General features: G+C 44.5%; 1 protein-coding gene across 2 annotated transcripts in view; it reads right to left on the reverse strand.

Moving 5' to 3' along the window:
• The window catches only part of Adcy2 (adenylate cyclase 2), a 377,335-nt gene extending 362,169 nt beyond the window's left edge, over positions 1 to 15,166 (reverse strand). For both annotated transcript variants that reach the window (XR_013424510.1, XM_040273154.2), the window contains exon 1: positions 14,930 to 15,166. Coding sequence is in view for 1 of the 2 variants with exons in the window: in XM_040273154.2 (XP_040129088.2) it covers positions 14,930 to 15,151 (222 nt within the window). In the remaining variant the exon portion in view is untranslated. The remainder of the gene's footprint in view (positions 1 to 14,929) is intronic.
• Between the last annotated feature and the right edge of the window lie 528 nt (positions 15,167 to 15,694).

Consider the following 15,694-nt stretch of genomic DNA (forward strand, 5'->3'; position numbering starts at 1 on the left):
GTCACTCGTAAAAAACAAGCCAAAACATCATCCATTCAAATGAAATATTTTTGTATTTTCCAACCCTCCCTCCCCTGGTGGGAATAAAAACATTTCCATACAATGCAAACAAATAAAATGTATGGAAATGCCCTTAGTAGTCCTAAAATGTACTAAAACACCTTTAAAAAGGTTAAAGAAAATACCCCGCGAGGCACAGTGAGTGAGAGGCACCAAGGTGCCTTTCACAAAGGAGCGGCTGGGCACCGGTTCATCACGGCCTCGATAATGGGTTCCAATCACTCTCTTCCAACATTCTATCCTTTCATTTTCGATGTCTTTTCTGGTGATTTTGTACTGCTTCTTCTAATTGCTGGGCCTATTAAATACCCATCGCTTTTATTTATTATGCGACAATTCTGCTGCCTCGGAGGCTTTTCCACAGAACCATGGTGTATCTGTATTTCCCTCCCTCCCGTCTGCACGGGTTTCTTGTTGTGGTTGTGGTGGTGGTGGTGGTTTTGTTGAAAGCACCATTTTTCATCTAGATAGGAAAGGGGAAAGGACAGTCTACATAAAATAATGCTTCCTGATGAAGAAACAGGCTTCAGGGAAGTGCTTCACAGTCAGCCAGACAAAGGGCAGAAGCCCACGCCCACTCCTTGCCACTGTGTGCCTGGGGGAGACGGAGCCGACCTCGGGTGGCCTCTCCGTGGCACACAGACTCAGGGGTGTGTGGCTGCTGGTGTCTGGCACATCACAGGCACACTGCAAGCAACAGTGATGGCTGGGCAAGATGACCTGTGCGTGTAGCCATAAAACAGGTCTGATACAGATACATGCATGGGATTTACATGTTCACAAGTCCATAGTAGAAGAAATCATTTTCATTCTTCCTGCATACAGTGGCACTGCATTTTACCAGGAAGTACAAAATGAATATTGTTATGGTGTAGACCTGAGGTGTACTCTAAAGGCTCATAAGCGATACAAAGCAAGAAAGGTCAGAGGTAATGGCTGAGCTATGAGAGCCTTAACCTAAGCAGAGCATGAATCCACTCCAAGGATTAACTGGGTGTAGCTGTGGGCAAGTAGGCTGTGGCTGGTTGAGGTGGAACACTCCGGTGGGCGTGCCTTGGGGTTTGTATCTTATCCCAGGTAGGCCTAGCGCTCTCTCTCTCTCTGTCTCTCTCTCTCTCTCTCTCTCTCTCTCTCTCTCTCTCTCTCTCTCTCTCTGCTTCCTGGTGGTCATGTCCAGAGCTGCTTCCCTCCACCATACTCTTCTGCCATGATGTCCTGCCTCACCTTGGCCAGGAGCTATGGAATCAGCCATCCAGGGACTGAGCCTCTGAAACTGTGAACCAAATAAACTTTTCTTCTTCTGATTGTTTTTGTCAGGTCTTTTGGTCTCAACAACAACAACAACAAACCTGAATACATAAGCAATTATAACTTAAGCACTCATAAAACTAGTAAAAGAGCCTCAAAGTATATAAAACAAAAATTTTAATTTCAGAGGAAAGGGTAAATTAATCCACTGAGTATAGAGGATCCAGCACCTCCCTCTAGCCATCGATAAGCTGAGCAGACAGTAGAAATGAAAACAAACAAAAGGGTAGAAAAGATTTGAACCTCACAATTAGCAAGCTTGCCTTGTTGAAAAACACAAGACTCCGCCCCCAACCATCAGGGAGAACAATATTTATTTCAAGTGCACAGAGAACATTTATATAATCGTACATCAGGTAGCCTGCACAAAATTTCAAAAATCAGGAATCACAGGGTAGTTTAAATTAGAACCTTATTACAAAGACACAGATTAAAGCTCACCACATATTCATGACATAAAAAGCACAATTCTAAATAACTTTTTGATCAAAAACATAACATGAATTTTAAAATGATGGAAACAATACCTACCCATGGGTGTGGGGCTTGGGTAGGGAACTGACAGGCTTCAGAGCTGAGCTAAATGGCTCTGGGGTCAGTTTGGCTTTGCTGGGAATTCTATTTCCCAGAATCATATTCCTTCTACAATTCTTGGATAGAGTTGAACTAAAGAGAAATTTGAACCAGATTTGGGAAGCACTAAAGCCCTGACCCAAGTCCCCACAGTCCAATGGGCCACGGCCGTCACAGTGCCCTGGGGACGGCTTCTGCCCGTCCTCACCCGTCTTCTCCACGTTCCCCTCTTCTTCCCACGTTCCACATGCTGGAGAGCAGGGCCCTGCAGACCCTGGGTGCAGAAGCACAGGGGCAGGCAGTGAGGAAGCAACAGTTCCCACAGACTTCCTCTCGGTTCCTGCCCTGGTCCTTAGGGTGACCAGCCATGCTTGTCTTCACAGGCTTTCTGAAAACTACAGCTTCTCCACCCAAACCAGCGCTCCACGAAGCCTTCTAAGGACTCTCCTTTGGAGAAACAATTGCTGGTTTACTCCCAGATCCGAGAAGGGACCATGGGTCACAGAGTCTCCATGCAATCAAAGATGCCCATCACCCCTGGAGTGCTGTCTGACACTCCAACGGCCCTTTGCTGAGACCTGTGAGGATGCGGGTGACTCAGAGCCAAGGTCCAACTAGGAGCATGGAACAGCGAATTCTTCCAACCGGTCAGAACAACCCAGGGAAAGAAAGCTAGGAAAGTGTATTCTCTTATAGGCTTAAAATACACACAAGACAACAGAATGGGGGAGAGAGAGAGAGAGAGAGAGAGAGAGAGAGAGAGAGAGAGAGGGAGGGAGGGAGGGGAAGGAGAGGGCAGAGAGAGGCAGCAAATGCAGAAGCTCATCCTGAATGAAGAGAACCCTGACCATCTCCTTGATGCTATGTGGCCACTAGAATCCACAGGTGAGAAAACAAATGAATTCTGAGAAATCTGTTTCCAAAAACACACAAACCATGGCTCTTCTAGATTTAGAAAAAAACTTGGGGTTCCCTATCTGCCTTGCCATGGCAGGGAGTGGCTGAGAAAGCTGCTCCGTCTGCAGAAAAGGAATCTCACTCATACTCAGCCCAGATGTGGTCAGGAGGGTTATACTCGAGGAAGAACCTCCCAGAGGGAAGAGGTAGAAGCCACAGAAGATAAGAGGACAGGAGCCTAGTCCAGGAAATGGATCAAGGTCTGGAGAAAGAGCAACCCTCCGTCTCAGGGCCGGGGACCTCAAATGCCTGCCCAGTGGGTGCAGAGCTGCTGGAAGCCAGAGCCCAGGGCGTGTGACTCTCCCCGCGACACAATGGGAGGGTCTTCTGGGGGGTCCTCTGTGGGAGGTGGTGGATAACCTGTGTTCCAGTCCCCAGGTCTCCAGACCAAGAGAAGCCACACTCAGGCTTGATAAAGAAATGACAGCTCACTGTTCCCCGTAAACAAAGGAGTGTCCCTCTCTCAGAGACCCTTGACTGGGCCTGCTGCCTTGAGTGGGTAGGTGGCTTCTGGGAAGCGGATTTTCCTAAGCAAGGGATGCGCTAAATACACAGCGACCGGGGAGGTGCACGGCCGTAGTAATTAGGGTGGCTAGACACCCTGTTTCACCTCTCTGCCTGGCTTTGTCAGCAAAACTGGCTGTGACAGTTCCCTTCCCTGTGGCCATGCTCTTGTGTAATTCTCCCCAACTTTTGACGCTGGCCCCTGCCATTTGATTCCTTTGGCCAGCCTGATGACCACTGTGTCACACCAGAGGCTCGACAACACTTGAGATGGTGAGCTTGCCCTCTTGCTTGGTGCCCTTTGGAATTCTCAGAGCTTCATGCAGAGAAACTCTGGCTAGCCTGGTAAATGAGGGAAGAATGCAGTCCAGTGACCTGTCATCCCACCCAAGTACCATGCCTTACAGCTGCCAACTGGCTGCACGTGCAAATGAAAGCCATCTTAGGAGATCTAGCTATGAACCAACCTGCCAACTGACCACACAAATATGAGCTAGAACAGCACCAATCAGCTGGGCAATCTTCAGTAAGACATAAGAGCTCACCCAAAAAACCCTGAGATAAATAAAAGAGTAGTTATTCTAATCTGTTAACTTCCGGGGTGGTTTGTTACACAGCACAAGCTAACTGATCATCCTGTGGACGTTTGGAATGGCTTATATGAAGTAATATAGCAAAATGTACTTTCCACATACGGGTGACCACCTCCTATCCCGCATGCTGCTGGCCCTTTTCTCCCCAAGTACCGTTCTGTATTTCCTTCTATTGAACCTGGAGATACTCAACAAAGAGCATGGTGTAATTAGTTTACTTTGGCTTCAGGGACAGGATCATAAAAATGTCAAGCATGTCTCCCTTGTTCTTTTAGGATGATCACTGTTGGAACTCGGCTACCACACTCTGAGGAAGTCACGTAATCATTTGGAAGGGCCATTACAGGTGTTTCAGCCAACAGTCCCAGTTGACAATCAGCTGCTGGCCAGCACTGACCCCCAGACCATGGTCAATTGTGCCTAAAGTTGTGCTTCTTTAAGCCACTGCACACAACGGCTGCTCTGGCCATGCCTGACCAAACTGAAGATTTAAGATGAAAATAAATGACTCTTCTAGGGGTTTTTAATACAACAAAAGATAAGGGAACACTTAATCTGGCCCAGAGAAAAAGACATCACTTCATATGTAAGATGTTAATCGCCAGCAGTAAAACCCTATAGCACTCTTCTCCACCTCCTCTCATCCTGAATCCCCAGTGATGGCCCTGAGGTCCCCTGCTGACTCACACTTTGTGTGTGTGTCAGTCATACTCGTTGTGTGAAGCCACAAAGATTTTGGAATTTTGTGCTTTCTTAGCATGATCTTCAGTATATTCTGACCAAAGTAACAGAAAGTCATAAAGATAATGTGAAGTAACAAAATACATAACAGAATAAACTAAGATAAACATTATTCCAAAGATGAAGCACCTGTAAAACTTCAAAGTGAGAATGCTATCATCAAATGCTTGACATCACATTTGAGAATTTGGATGAATTACAACATTCCTGAAAAATATATTAATGACACTGACCAAAGAAACCAAATACTAAGTAGTCTATTACTACCAAAGATAAGGAAACAGAAGTTTTAATATCTCCCTACAGGAAAAAGCAAGAAGCCCTAGTGCCTTTCTAGGCAAATTACATCAAGTCTTTCCAACATGGTGAAAACTTCTTTTAAAAAACCAAAAGGGAAGATATACTCCCTAACTTATTTTTATAAGACTAGAAAAAAAATCTATTTTAAAAAAGAAATAACTGACTGATAAAGGAAATTTTTAAATCTATTTCAGCCAAAGAATATCTGCAAAAATCTTAAATAAAATATTAGCACATTACCCACAAGCTTTCATGAGATATCATGAAAACTGAATTTGTCTCAGGAATAAAAAAGTTGCTTAATGTTAGAGAAATCTATAATTTCAATTCAGTGCACTGACAAATTAAAATCTTCCCCCAAAGTACATGGTTATCTCCACTTGGTAAAAGTCAATACTTTCTTTCTTTCTTTCTTTTTTTTTTTTTTTTTGTAGATTAGAATACAAGGAAATCTCAGAGGATACCTACAAAAACTCTCAACAACATCATTCTTAATGGATAAACTGTGAATGAATTCCCCTTAAAAGCAGGAAAGAGCCCCAGGGACCCCAGGCACCAATTCTGTCAATATTATATTGCCAGCATAATAAAACAACAAAAAGAAATTAAAGGCTTTGCTTTTAGAAAAGATTAAATATAACTCATCATTTGTCAATGATATGGCAGTCCACATGGGGCACCTGGAAGACCCTGTGATTCAGTTCCGCACATAATAAGCAGGATGTGATGGACAGTTGTTGGACCTAAGATCAATGTCCAAAGCTCATTTGTATTACTTTATACAAGCAACAAAAGAATAACATTAGGATTTGGAAAATGCCATTTACAGTAAGCAACAAGCTTCAAATCAGTTTTATATTGAGCAAGTTAGGGGCAAGAACAGCCCATAGAAAATTATAAAACTTTGCTGAAGCATAAAATGAACGCAGAGGTGATCCATGATAGGTATAGAACACTTTAATGCCATGAATCATAGACTGTTGGCAATGAGTCAATAGACTAAATATGAAAAGTTTTCAGATGAATACTGACATAAATTAACTGTACAATTTATATGAAAAAAAAATGAAAGGTTAAGAATAACCAGGGTACTCTTAAAGAGTTGAATAAGAGGATGTTACTTGCTCTATCCAATGTAAATACTTAATATGAAGACTTAGTAATGAATAGTGCATGTATGCATATGTGTATGTGTCCATATGTGTGTGTTTAACATGCAGTATTGAAAACACAACAAAAAATCTTAACCAAAAAATGGAGCAGAAGAGCCCATAACAAACCCCTAATATATGGAATTCTGATATATAACAGATGTGAGAAAAGTGTAACTGAAATGTACCAGCAAAAGTTGATTACCTACAAGAAACATGTATACAAGTGGATTTTGATCTCTGCCTCACACAGGTGAGGGAGCAGGTGACACCCTGTATCTGAATGGTTCTGTATCTGGATGCCTATCATAAGCTAAAACATCTAAGTGGAGTGGCAGTGGACATAGCTCACCTCCTGAGCATCCTCGATTGCTTAGCAACAATGCAAGACACGATGTGACGATGTGACTGGGAGCTCAGTCACTACCACTGCCCAGCACCACAAGAAAGCACTCTATTGCACATTGCTATCCCAGGGAAGAGGGATGGTTTCTACTGAGTCTCACTTTCATTCCATCCTTAAGTCAAAAAATCTTAAGTTGAGCCACCGTCAGCTAGAGACTGTCTATGTATCATTTGCTATATGTATAATGATAAAATGAATAAAAAGAAGAGAAAAAGTAATTAAAAGGCAATTTCTATATGAAGTTTACATCTGAAGAGAGATGGCAGATGGCGGAATGGAATGGGTGGAACCTGTAGACAGAAATATGTACCTGGAGGTACATATTTGTTGGTATTCTATCCAACTAGGTTTATTTATTTATAAATAAATACGTGAGCCAAATATAGAGCAAGGAGGATTATGCTCAAGAATCCAACGCTAATCAAATTAATCAAATGATTAATCCATTCTATGTACCTGACGTCCAATTCCAAAGAACATGGACATTATGTGTTTGAATTAACTGCAGGTCATTGATGGGGAAGCATTCGCCGTTAGGATCAGCACCTCTGGGAGCTGTGGTAACATCTCTTCATCCCACAGTTCACTTCCTGCCTCTGTTCTCTTTTGTAATTAAAAAAAATTAACAGATTTTACTAGTTTTAGTAATGGACTTCTCCAAGGTTTTCTTTTCCAAATGATGACTCCAGATCCATAATAGCTTAAAATCTTTTTTTTTTCCTTTTATTCTTTATATAGTTTTTAAAATAACACAGGACACTAAAACACATACACGTAGACAATAACTCAGGCTTGTAAGACTCAGGAATAAAAGCCAGTGTCCCGAGCTCCGTCTTGCCCTAGCTGCAGCATCCCGACATCATGACGTCTGAGGGACGGTGACGAACACTGAAGAGAGGGGTCAGGATTTCTCCTGCTAAGCCCTGCAGTCAGGGCTCCTCCTGCTGCTCCGCCATCTTCTCCATCAGGAACCTTCTGGGGGCAGTGACCCTGGTGGCGTGATCTCCCCTCAGAATTCTCTCAGACAATAGCAACCTTCTTGAGAAATCTTCAGAATTTCAAAGTTCTGAAAGAACTATTGTTTTTCAGGTCTGCACCTCCAAATTCAATAAACTATTCACTCACCGAATTTCAGTTACCCTGATAACTGAAAATCCCCATTTCAATCCCTGACTTTTTCAAACATGACTTGATTGGACTCAGATGCTGGCGACCGTAGCAGCCAAGACGGGGGGGGGGGGGGGGGGGGGGTGTATGAGGGGGTGGAGGTTCATGAACCCCCACCCCCGCCCACAGAGGTGTTCTGAAACTGGCTCAGAACTGGCTGGCCCAGGTTCTCAGGGTGTCACCTGCTCCCTCACCTGCATAGGCCCAGGTAAAGAAGGGAACAAGAGGAAGTGTTTGCAACACTGCCAGAAGAAAACGGCTAGCTGGATGGAAACTTCCTCCAAGCCCCCTCCCGCCCCCTCCCTTGTGCCTTGTATTTTACTGCAATATTCTTATACAAAGAGACGCTGAAGGAGCACAGGCTTCGTCTTGTCCACTTCACTGCACACACAGGTGGCTCTGTGACCCACCTTCCTCCTCCCAGAGGCGGCCAGAGTCAACAGTGGGTGTCTATTTCCTAGTCTGAAGCTATGCAGTCACACCACAAATATCACCTTATTCCTGAGTAATTTTATATAAACTCATCCAACGCCAACAAAATTGAAAAGGATGTTAGACTGTAGGAATGCCAATGTGGTAAGAATTTTAGTGCTCCAAAATCTATGCTCGCCAGGCGCAGTGACGCACATCTGTAATCCTAGCGGCTCAGGAGGCTGAGGCAGGAGGATCGCGAGTTCAAAGCCAGACTCAGCAAAAGAAAGGCACTAAGTAACTCAGATCCTGTCTCTAAATAAAATACAAAAAAGGGCTGGGTATGTGGCTCAGTGGCCTAGTCCTTCTGAGTTCAATTCCAGTACACGCCCCCCACCCCCTACAAAAATGTATGTTTCTCCTATCTCTGCTTTTTTTAAAAAATAACTCAAAGTTACGTGTAAAACATTTATTACATATTTAAAACTCTGAGCACACATTTTGTTTCCATTTGTCTATAAGAGCCCTTGATGAGGACATCCCCTCTGTGGTCTAAATACAATAACAGAGACTTACATTTGTTTGGGATATAATATGTGCCCAGTGTTACACTAAATGCTCATATGGTCTATCATACAAAGCTCTGGGAGAACCTAGTTGCTATTCATTTCATTTCATGAAAGTAACTGAGAATAGAAGAGTTCATTTAACTTGTCAGAAACGTGTAATAAGAGGCAACATCGCGGCCAAGAGCCAGGTCTACCAGCAACGCTGTGATTTCCACCAGTGGGCTACAGGAGGGAGATGCAGCTGGTGAGGAAAACGTAGCAACATGGTGCAGGATGCCTACATCAATTAAGCACCTGTTACATTCTTAGCGTTTTGTTAAATACAGGGGATGCCAAGCTGCTCCCTGGAAGAGTCAGCAATTAGTTGAAGAGTGAAAATGAACCCAAAGAACTGATCTGAACTTCAGAAGACAGGAATGTGGAGATGAACTCCTCTGAATAGTCTGTGAGTTTTGCAGGCCTCGGAGGTAGAAACCAACAGAGGGAGGAATGCTCAGAAAAAGGAGGAGGCAGCAGGAGCCAGCACCCTCCCAACTAAGAGAGCTTGAATCTGAACATGCAGCACCGAGAGTCACAGGTGGAGGCACACACAGGGTCCAAAATGGTAGACCACCCCAGTGGGGCAAACTGTAGTTGAAGATAACACATCAGTGTATCAGCGATGACATACAGGTGACGTGCCCCGCGGGATGATGCCAATCGTAGTGCCTTCCCCAGAAGGTGCTCAGGAAATACTCAGTGAGGGAAGGAATGGCTCCAGTTCCATAGACCATCCTGATGTCAATGCCAAGTTGCAGAATGGATGCAGATACCAAAGGATTGAGCCCAAAGACCTGGCAGGGGTTCTCCCATGACTAACAATCACTGATGGAATACATAATTAGCACAATCATCAAATCTGAACAGAGTAATATCAGCTCTAACAGGGTCTCCCAGTTTTCAGTGGAATGTATGATTCCAAATATCAGTAAGAATCACACTTAACAGGAATGGGTATAGCATGCCCAACCATCTATGTCAGGCACTTCTCAAACAAAAGCCAACCACAATGGATGCTCTGCTTAATGGGGCAGATGTTGATAATACTTAGCATAATGAAAATAAATGGTTCTACCAATTCAATCCAAAGAGTCAAATAACATCTCTACCCAAATGTCTTCATCACTGAAAGAGAGAAAAAATGAAATGCAACTTTGTCACACAGAATGAAGATTGAGGATTTTCACATAAGGAGGAATTTCCACAAAGACGACCATCGTGCCCAGACAAGAACTGGGAATCCAGATCTCCAATGCTTTCTAGAGAAGTTACTCAGAAAAAGCCAATGCCCTGTGACCCGGTCCCGACTATGCAGCTGCATGACCTTGAAGAAGTTCATTTGCTTTCTGGGCCTCAGTTTTCCCATCTGTAGAACTCCAGCCCTAAAGCAACATGGCTACAGCCTTCTTTCACAGTAACAAGGAAAATGCCTTCAGCTAACAGACCTTGGGGCTCCTTCTGTGTCTAAGGACTTTCTTGCATGTACTAACTTGGATCATGGCCTTATGAAGCAGGTGCCATTCCATTTTACAAACAAGGAAACAGGAATTAAACAAGTTGCCCAAGGTCCCAGAAGTGGAAACACAGAAAGGGACAAAGCCAGAATCCCAACATACATAGATGCTCTTAACCATTATAGCCTACAGTGTTTTCACAACAGGGAAGGCAAGTTGAATTTAATCATGAATTTTTTTTCTTTTTCTTAAAAAAAAAATGTTTCAGGTACTGAGGATCAAATCCAAGTGGTCTACCACTGAGTTGCCTCTCTAGTCTTAAGCATGTATTTTAATATCAAAAGGATACCTCCAGTTTCTTTGAGATTTTTTTTTTTTGCTACTCCTATAAATTGCAACCACCTTTCCTGCAGAAAATTACAGTTTTTCCCTGGTTTTTGTTTATGCCACAGGTAAATTATAACTGAAATGACTTAGTGAATTACTGGTTGCAAATGATTAACACCTGCGGAGCAATATTCTCCGGCATGTATAGAAATGAACAAAAAGATGTGTCTTTAGCCACCTTTGCTCCAGTACCTAGGAACATGCTCTGTTCTTTTCCGCTCCCAGGATTTGACGCTCGAGAAAGAAAGCACAGAACTTCCTAATCCTTAGGGGAGATCTGGGGTGTATCTATGTGCCTTCCCAATCTTCAACCTTTCAAGAAGAGGGTGTCTTCCATCCACTAGGGGCACTGAAAGATTGAAATAATAAAGCTTGCTTCCACTTATCAAATGATAGGGTTTGTTTGTTTATTTTGGAAAAATAATATTATTTATTAGTAGTAAAATACTGTCTGACTTTTATTTTTGTATGAAGGATGAGATAAGAGTCAGATATATTTACCCTTAGAAAAAAAACACCTAATGCTGGAAAATTGATTGATAATGAAAAGTACTTATGGTTCCCTTCTTAAAAGCCAGCTCACTCCATCAGCATAAAAAAGGTGTCACATTCCCAGTCCTGCATAGTATACCTACTTTTATTTAATAAAAATGCCAGCCTTTATTTCATGATAATGTTAAATCAATAATAAAAATGATTTTATTGAAGTAACTGACATAAAATTTATGGGAAGAAACAGTTCTATTCAAATTGAGATATTGACTATTCCTAATCATAAACTTTACCCAAACAAATCTGGCTGCAACCAGCTGGTATTCTGACAAACTAAAAAATGGATATCAACCTTTCCTAACAATGACAGGCAAGTTTTGAGAAAAGCTGGCTGATTTGAGACATCATAGATGAGAGAATTTTGTTCTAAAGAGGAGTTCTTATGCATTCACAGATGAGAACCAGCTCTCAAAAACAACATGAGATGATAGATGTATGACTTGGTGTGGTCTCACTAGTTCTAAGTTTTCTGGTTCAGGGGTCAAGCTTATTTTGCTCTTCCCACCAGACTCTCCCGTGCCTGACACTTGATAGGCACTCAATAAGTGGATGTAGAAAAAAATCTAAATCGAACTTTAAACTAAAATTTTCCATACAAAGCAATAGAAAATATTATTAACTAGAATGTGAAATTTTAATATTCATCATCCTGTCTTCTATTCATTTTGTTTCCTGTATTTGGATAATTCTTAACAAGTATGGACTAAAATGAATTTTTGTAGATTTTTATGTAGAAAATAATGAACTATGCAAGATTACAAAGTTTCAATTCAGGTTTTATTTTTACAGAATAGTAAAACTACTCTGAGGATCACTTTAACTTCATAGTCAATAAAGCAGAATCATGGATCAACTAGAGATTGAAGAATTGAAGTCATTTTTTGAACAATTTCAACTAGGAAAAAACATAAGGAAAATCAAAACAAAGCTTGCTTCCCACCCCCTTTTAATATATATTTCAAATCCCTTCATACAAAGGCAATTACCTATAGTAAAAAAATCTCTATGTACTTGGGATATGCTAAAACCATCCTGTAATCCAAATGTTCTAGGAGACCAGGAAGGTGCATTAAGAAAACTGCCAGACTTCCTCTACTACAAGAACTGATGAAAGTCTAATGGAAATGAAAACCAGGCAGATTCAGGGGAAGGAAGGAATCCGTCCAAGATTTCAGGGAGCAAAAATAGATCTGCTTCACTCCTGAATTACATGAGAGCCCAGCTATTCCAGCAAAGTGCTCCAAGGTAGGAAACGCGGCAGGGCCCAAAGCAGCCACAGTCCTTCCACCCCAAAGTCAGACCTTTCAGAAGCCAATCTCTGCTCATTCAGGGACATGAACTCATCCCCACCCATGTACACGCAGCTCTAAAGTAGCACCACTCCATCTTCAGTGTTCCTACCACCAGCTCTCTTTGACTATCCAGAGGGAGAATGTCTTTTGAAAAGTAGAGCTGCTGGCTGTGCTATTACTAAAAACAAAATGGAAATGAGCTATTGAGAGCTCAGAATTATCCCAGTGCTTTCTACAGTGCAATTTGTAAGACAGCACCTATATCTCCCAGACACTGCCCATTCCAAACGGCCCTGCAGCCACGCCTCCATCTGAAAAGAGCCTACCACATCCAGTCAATCCAACCACCCTCTATGGGAACATTTCCACACAGCTCATCACTGCTAAGGATTTACACAGTAGGTATGAGACCATGGACGGGTATAGCAGAAAGCAGGTTCCATTCCACTGTCCATCCCCCTGGGTGACAGACATGCCATGGGGAATGCCCACTCTGTGCTTCAAGTGATTCAGCAAAGAAGGAGTGGAAATGATGGCTATCAAAGAATAATAAAGAGGCCGTGGATAAAGTTTTAAAAGGATACTATGCCACATTTGCGCCAAGCCAAACAGAACATAAAGGAAGTTTTTACAGAAACACAAATATGAAGAACAAAGACAGCTCAGAGAAAGGTGCTTCAAACCCCACTTCACTAAATATCTCACTGACCCATCCAAGAACATCTATATCAATGAGGTTTAAGAATTAAAGTGTTCCATCATAGAAAATAAAGTAATGTGCACAGTGAACATGAACTTCACACTTGTCTAACTGTATTAATGGTACTATAAATAGGCCATCACCTGCTGCTCCTTCTTTCCATTTAGAAAAGAACAAGCCAGAACAGTTAGAATTACAGGCTCAGGAGAATTGCAAGCACAAATGCCCTGGCAGAATAGATTTCCAAAGGAAAAGTCGTTCATGTTTTCTTCCCTGCAAGTAGAGGAACAAAAAGAACATGTCTTTAGAGACTGCTTGCCCAATGAGACTTGACAGAAATCTCTCTCCAAGTCCTTTTTATCCTAAAAGCAGTAAAGAGTGACAGAGATGCTCTTCCAGGATATTCAAGGCTGGTTCCATGTGAGGGTGTGGGGCGTCTCTCTAGCCACAGTAAGACTACAGGAAGCAGTTACATTACATACAAGGACCACTTTGTGACCTGTGACGTCATAGCCTCCTACACTGGATTTGCTCTCCTTATCTCTGGAACTCACTATGAATACAGCAACCATTGAGTAGTATATAGAAAGAAGAAATTATTTTTTTTAAAAAAAACATGATGGTAACATTCTTCCCATGCATAATATGTGAGCACCATCTGGCTTAGGATACCCAAAACAAATTATCAAATACCAGAGACAGCTATTTTGAGCATTTAGTCAAATATAAGCAAGATCCACTTCTTTGCTCCTGGAGGTAAATAAATATGAGCATATATTTGCCCTCTAAGATCAAAATTTATCATTCAGTGGAGGCATTACCAGCACAATCATGAATCAAAAAAAAAATCCTGAATAATCGGAGGCTTGCACACAATCTGCACACGCATACCATGGGCAGTGCAAAACTTTGAACCACACACTCAGGAGAGATCAGTAACAGGAAGTTACCGCCATCTACAGATTTCCTCTCACTGTTTAAGGGAGTGTGCCAAGGATTTCTGTTGAAAAATAAAAACTGGCAAAATTGGCATTAGCTGTTGAGCTGCATTATGCTCCTAGTGATGAAATGGACTTTAATAACCTGCACGAAACTGTAGATACGTTGACTACCCCTCCAGAAATTTAAAAAAAAAAAAGCGAGGGTCCGTCTGAAATGCTGCTTCATTGACGTCTCCTAAGATGTGAAATGTGCAACCGCTCAACACTCCATCACTTTCTGTCTCTGGGCTAAACAGAAACAGATTTAAAGGCAAAGGTGTGCAATCGTATCTTGTCATATCTTTTTGCATTTCTCTTGCCATTAGCTAGCTACTTTTCCAAGGCAGGCTTTTGAAAAGGTGAAAAATGCCCAGACCTAACTGAAACCCCAGCTCAGGGGCTGTCAGTGGACTGGAATGGAGGCAAGAGCGGACGCTCCAAGAAGCCCGAGGGCTGATTCTGTGGAGACCTATTGAGCGGATGTTGCGGGCAGCGGCCGGGGAGCAGAGCGCAGAGGAGTTTGCCAGCGGGTGCGCAGAGAGGTAAAATCCACACGTTCTGCCCGTCCACCTGGCGAACACCCTGTCAACTTTATTTTGGGCAAAGAAAGCCTTCCAAGGAAACTTTTCCCTGCCCGCAACCCTGCTCCAACCAGGCCGGCCGCGGGCCGGCAGGCGGAGCAGCCAGCAGCCCCAAGCGCAGACCCCGGCGGGACGTGGTCGCGGGCTAGGTCCTTCCTGGGGACCCGGAACGCGCGGGGCCAAAGCAGCGGGGAGGCCACTCACCAGCCCGAGCGCGAAGAAGACAGCCAGCAGGGCGAGGCAGGCGCCCATGACGATGAGCAGCAGGAAGACGATCAGCGGGTGCTGCTGGCTCATGCAGTAGTAGGACTCGTACAGCCAGTCCCGGGACCGCTGCAGCCCCTCGCCGCCGCCCGCCGCCGCCGCCGCCGCCGCCTCGGCGCGGTCCCGCAGGTAGCGGCGGCGCCGCATCGCCTCCTGCCACATCGGGGCGGCTCGCGGGGCGCCCGCCGTGCGCGCCCGGCCGGGGCAGCGCCTCTAGCCGCGGCCGCCCGCGTCCCACCCCCGCGCCGCCTCGGCCGGCCGCTGCCGGCACCCGGAGCTGCGCGCAGGGGCCTCCGGCGCAGGCGGAGCTCGGCGCCCCAGGCTGGGCGCGCTGACGCGCGGGCGGGGGCCGGGCGGCGGCCTCAGGGCAGCTCCAGGCGCCGCCGCCGCCACCGCGCGGGAGGGGGCGGGTGCGACAGGGGCCCCTCGGCCCGCCTCTCCCCACCCGGCGCGGCGCAGCCGGCCTCCGCGCAGAGGCGGCGCCGGCCCGCACCCACCACCGCCCCCCGACGGCCAGGCTGCGCGCGGGCGGAGGCTAGGGGCTGGCGTCCGGCGGGGGAGGGGGCACCGCTGCCCCCCGCCCCAGGTCGCCCTCTCCTTCTGCTCTCCCACACTCTGCCACAAGGTCGTCCGCCCTTCTCCTTCTCTCTCTTATAACAGAACAGCTTGGGCGGAGTGCGGCTCCAGCCTCCACTCCACTAACTC

This window comes from Ictidomys tridecemlineatus, chromosome 1 (assembly GCF_052094955.1).
Source record: "Ictidomys tridecemlineatus isolate mIctTri1 chromosome 1, mIctTri1.hap1, whole genome shotgun sequence".
Lineage (NCBI taxonomy): Eukaryota > Metazoa > Chordata > Mammalia > Rodentia > Sciuridae > Ictidomys > Ictidomys tridecemlineatus.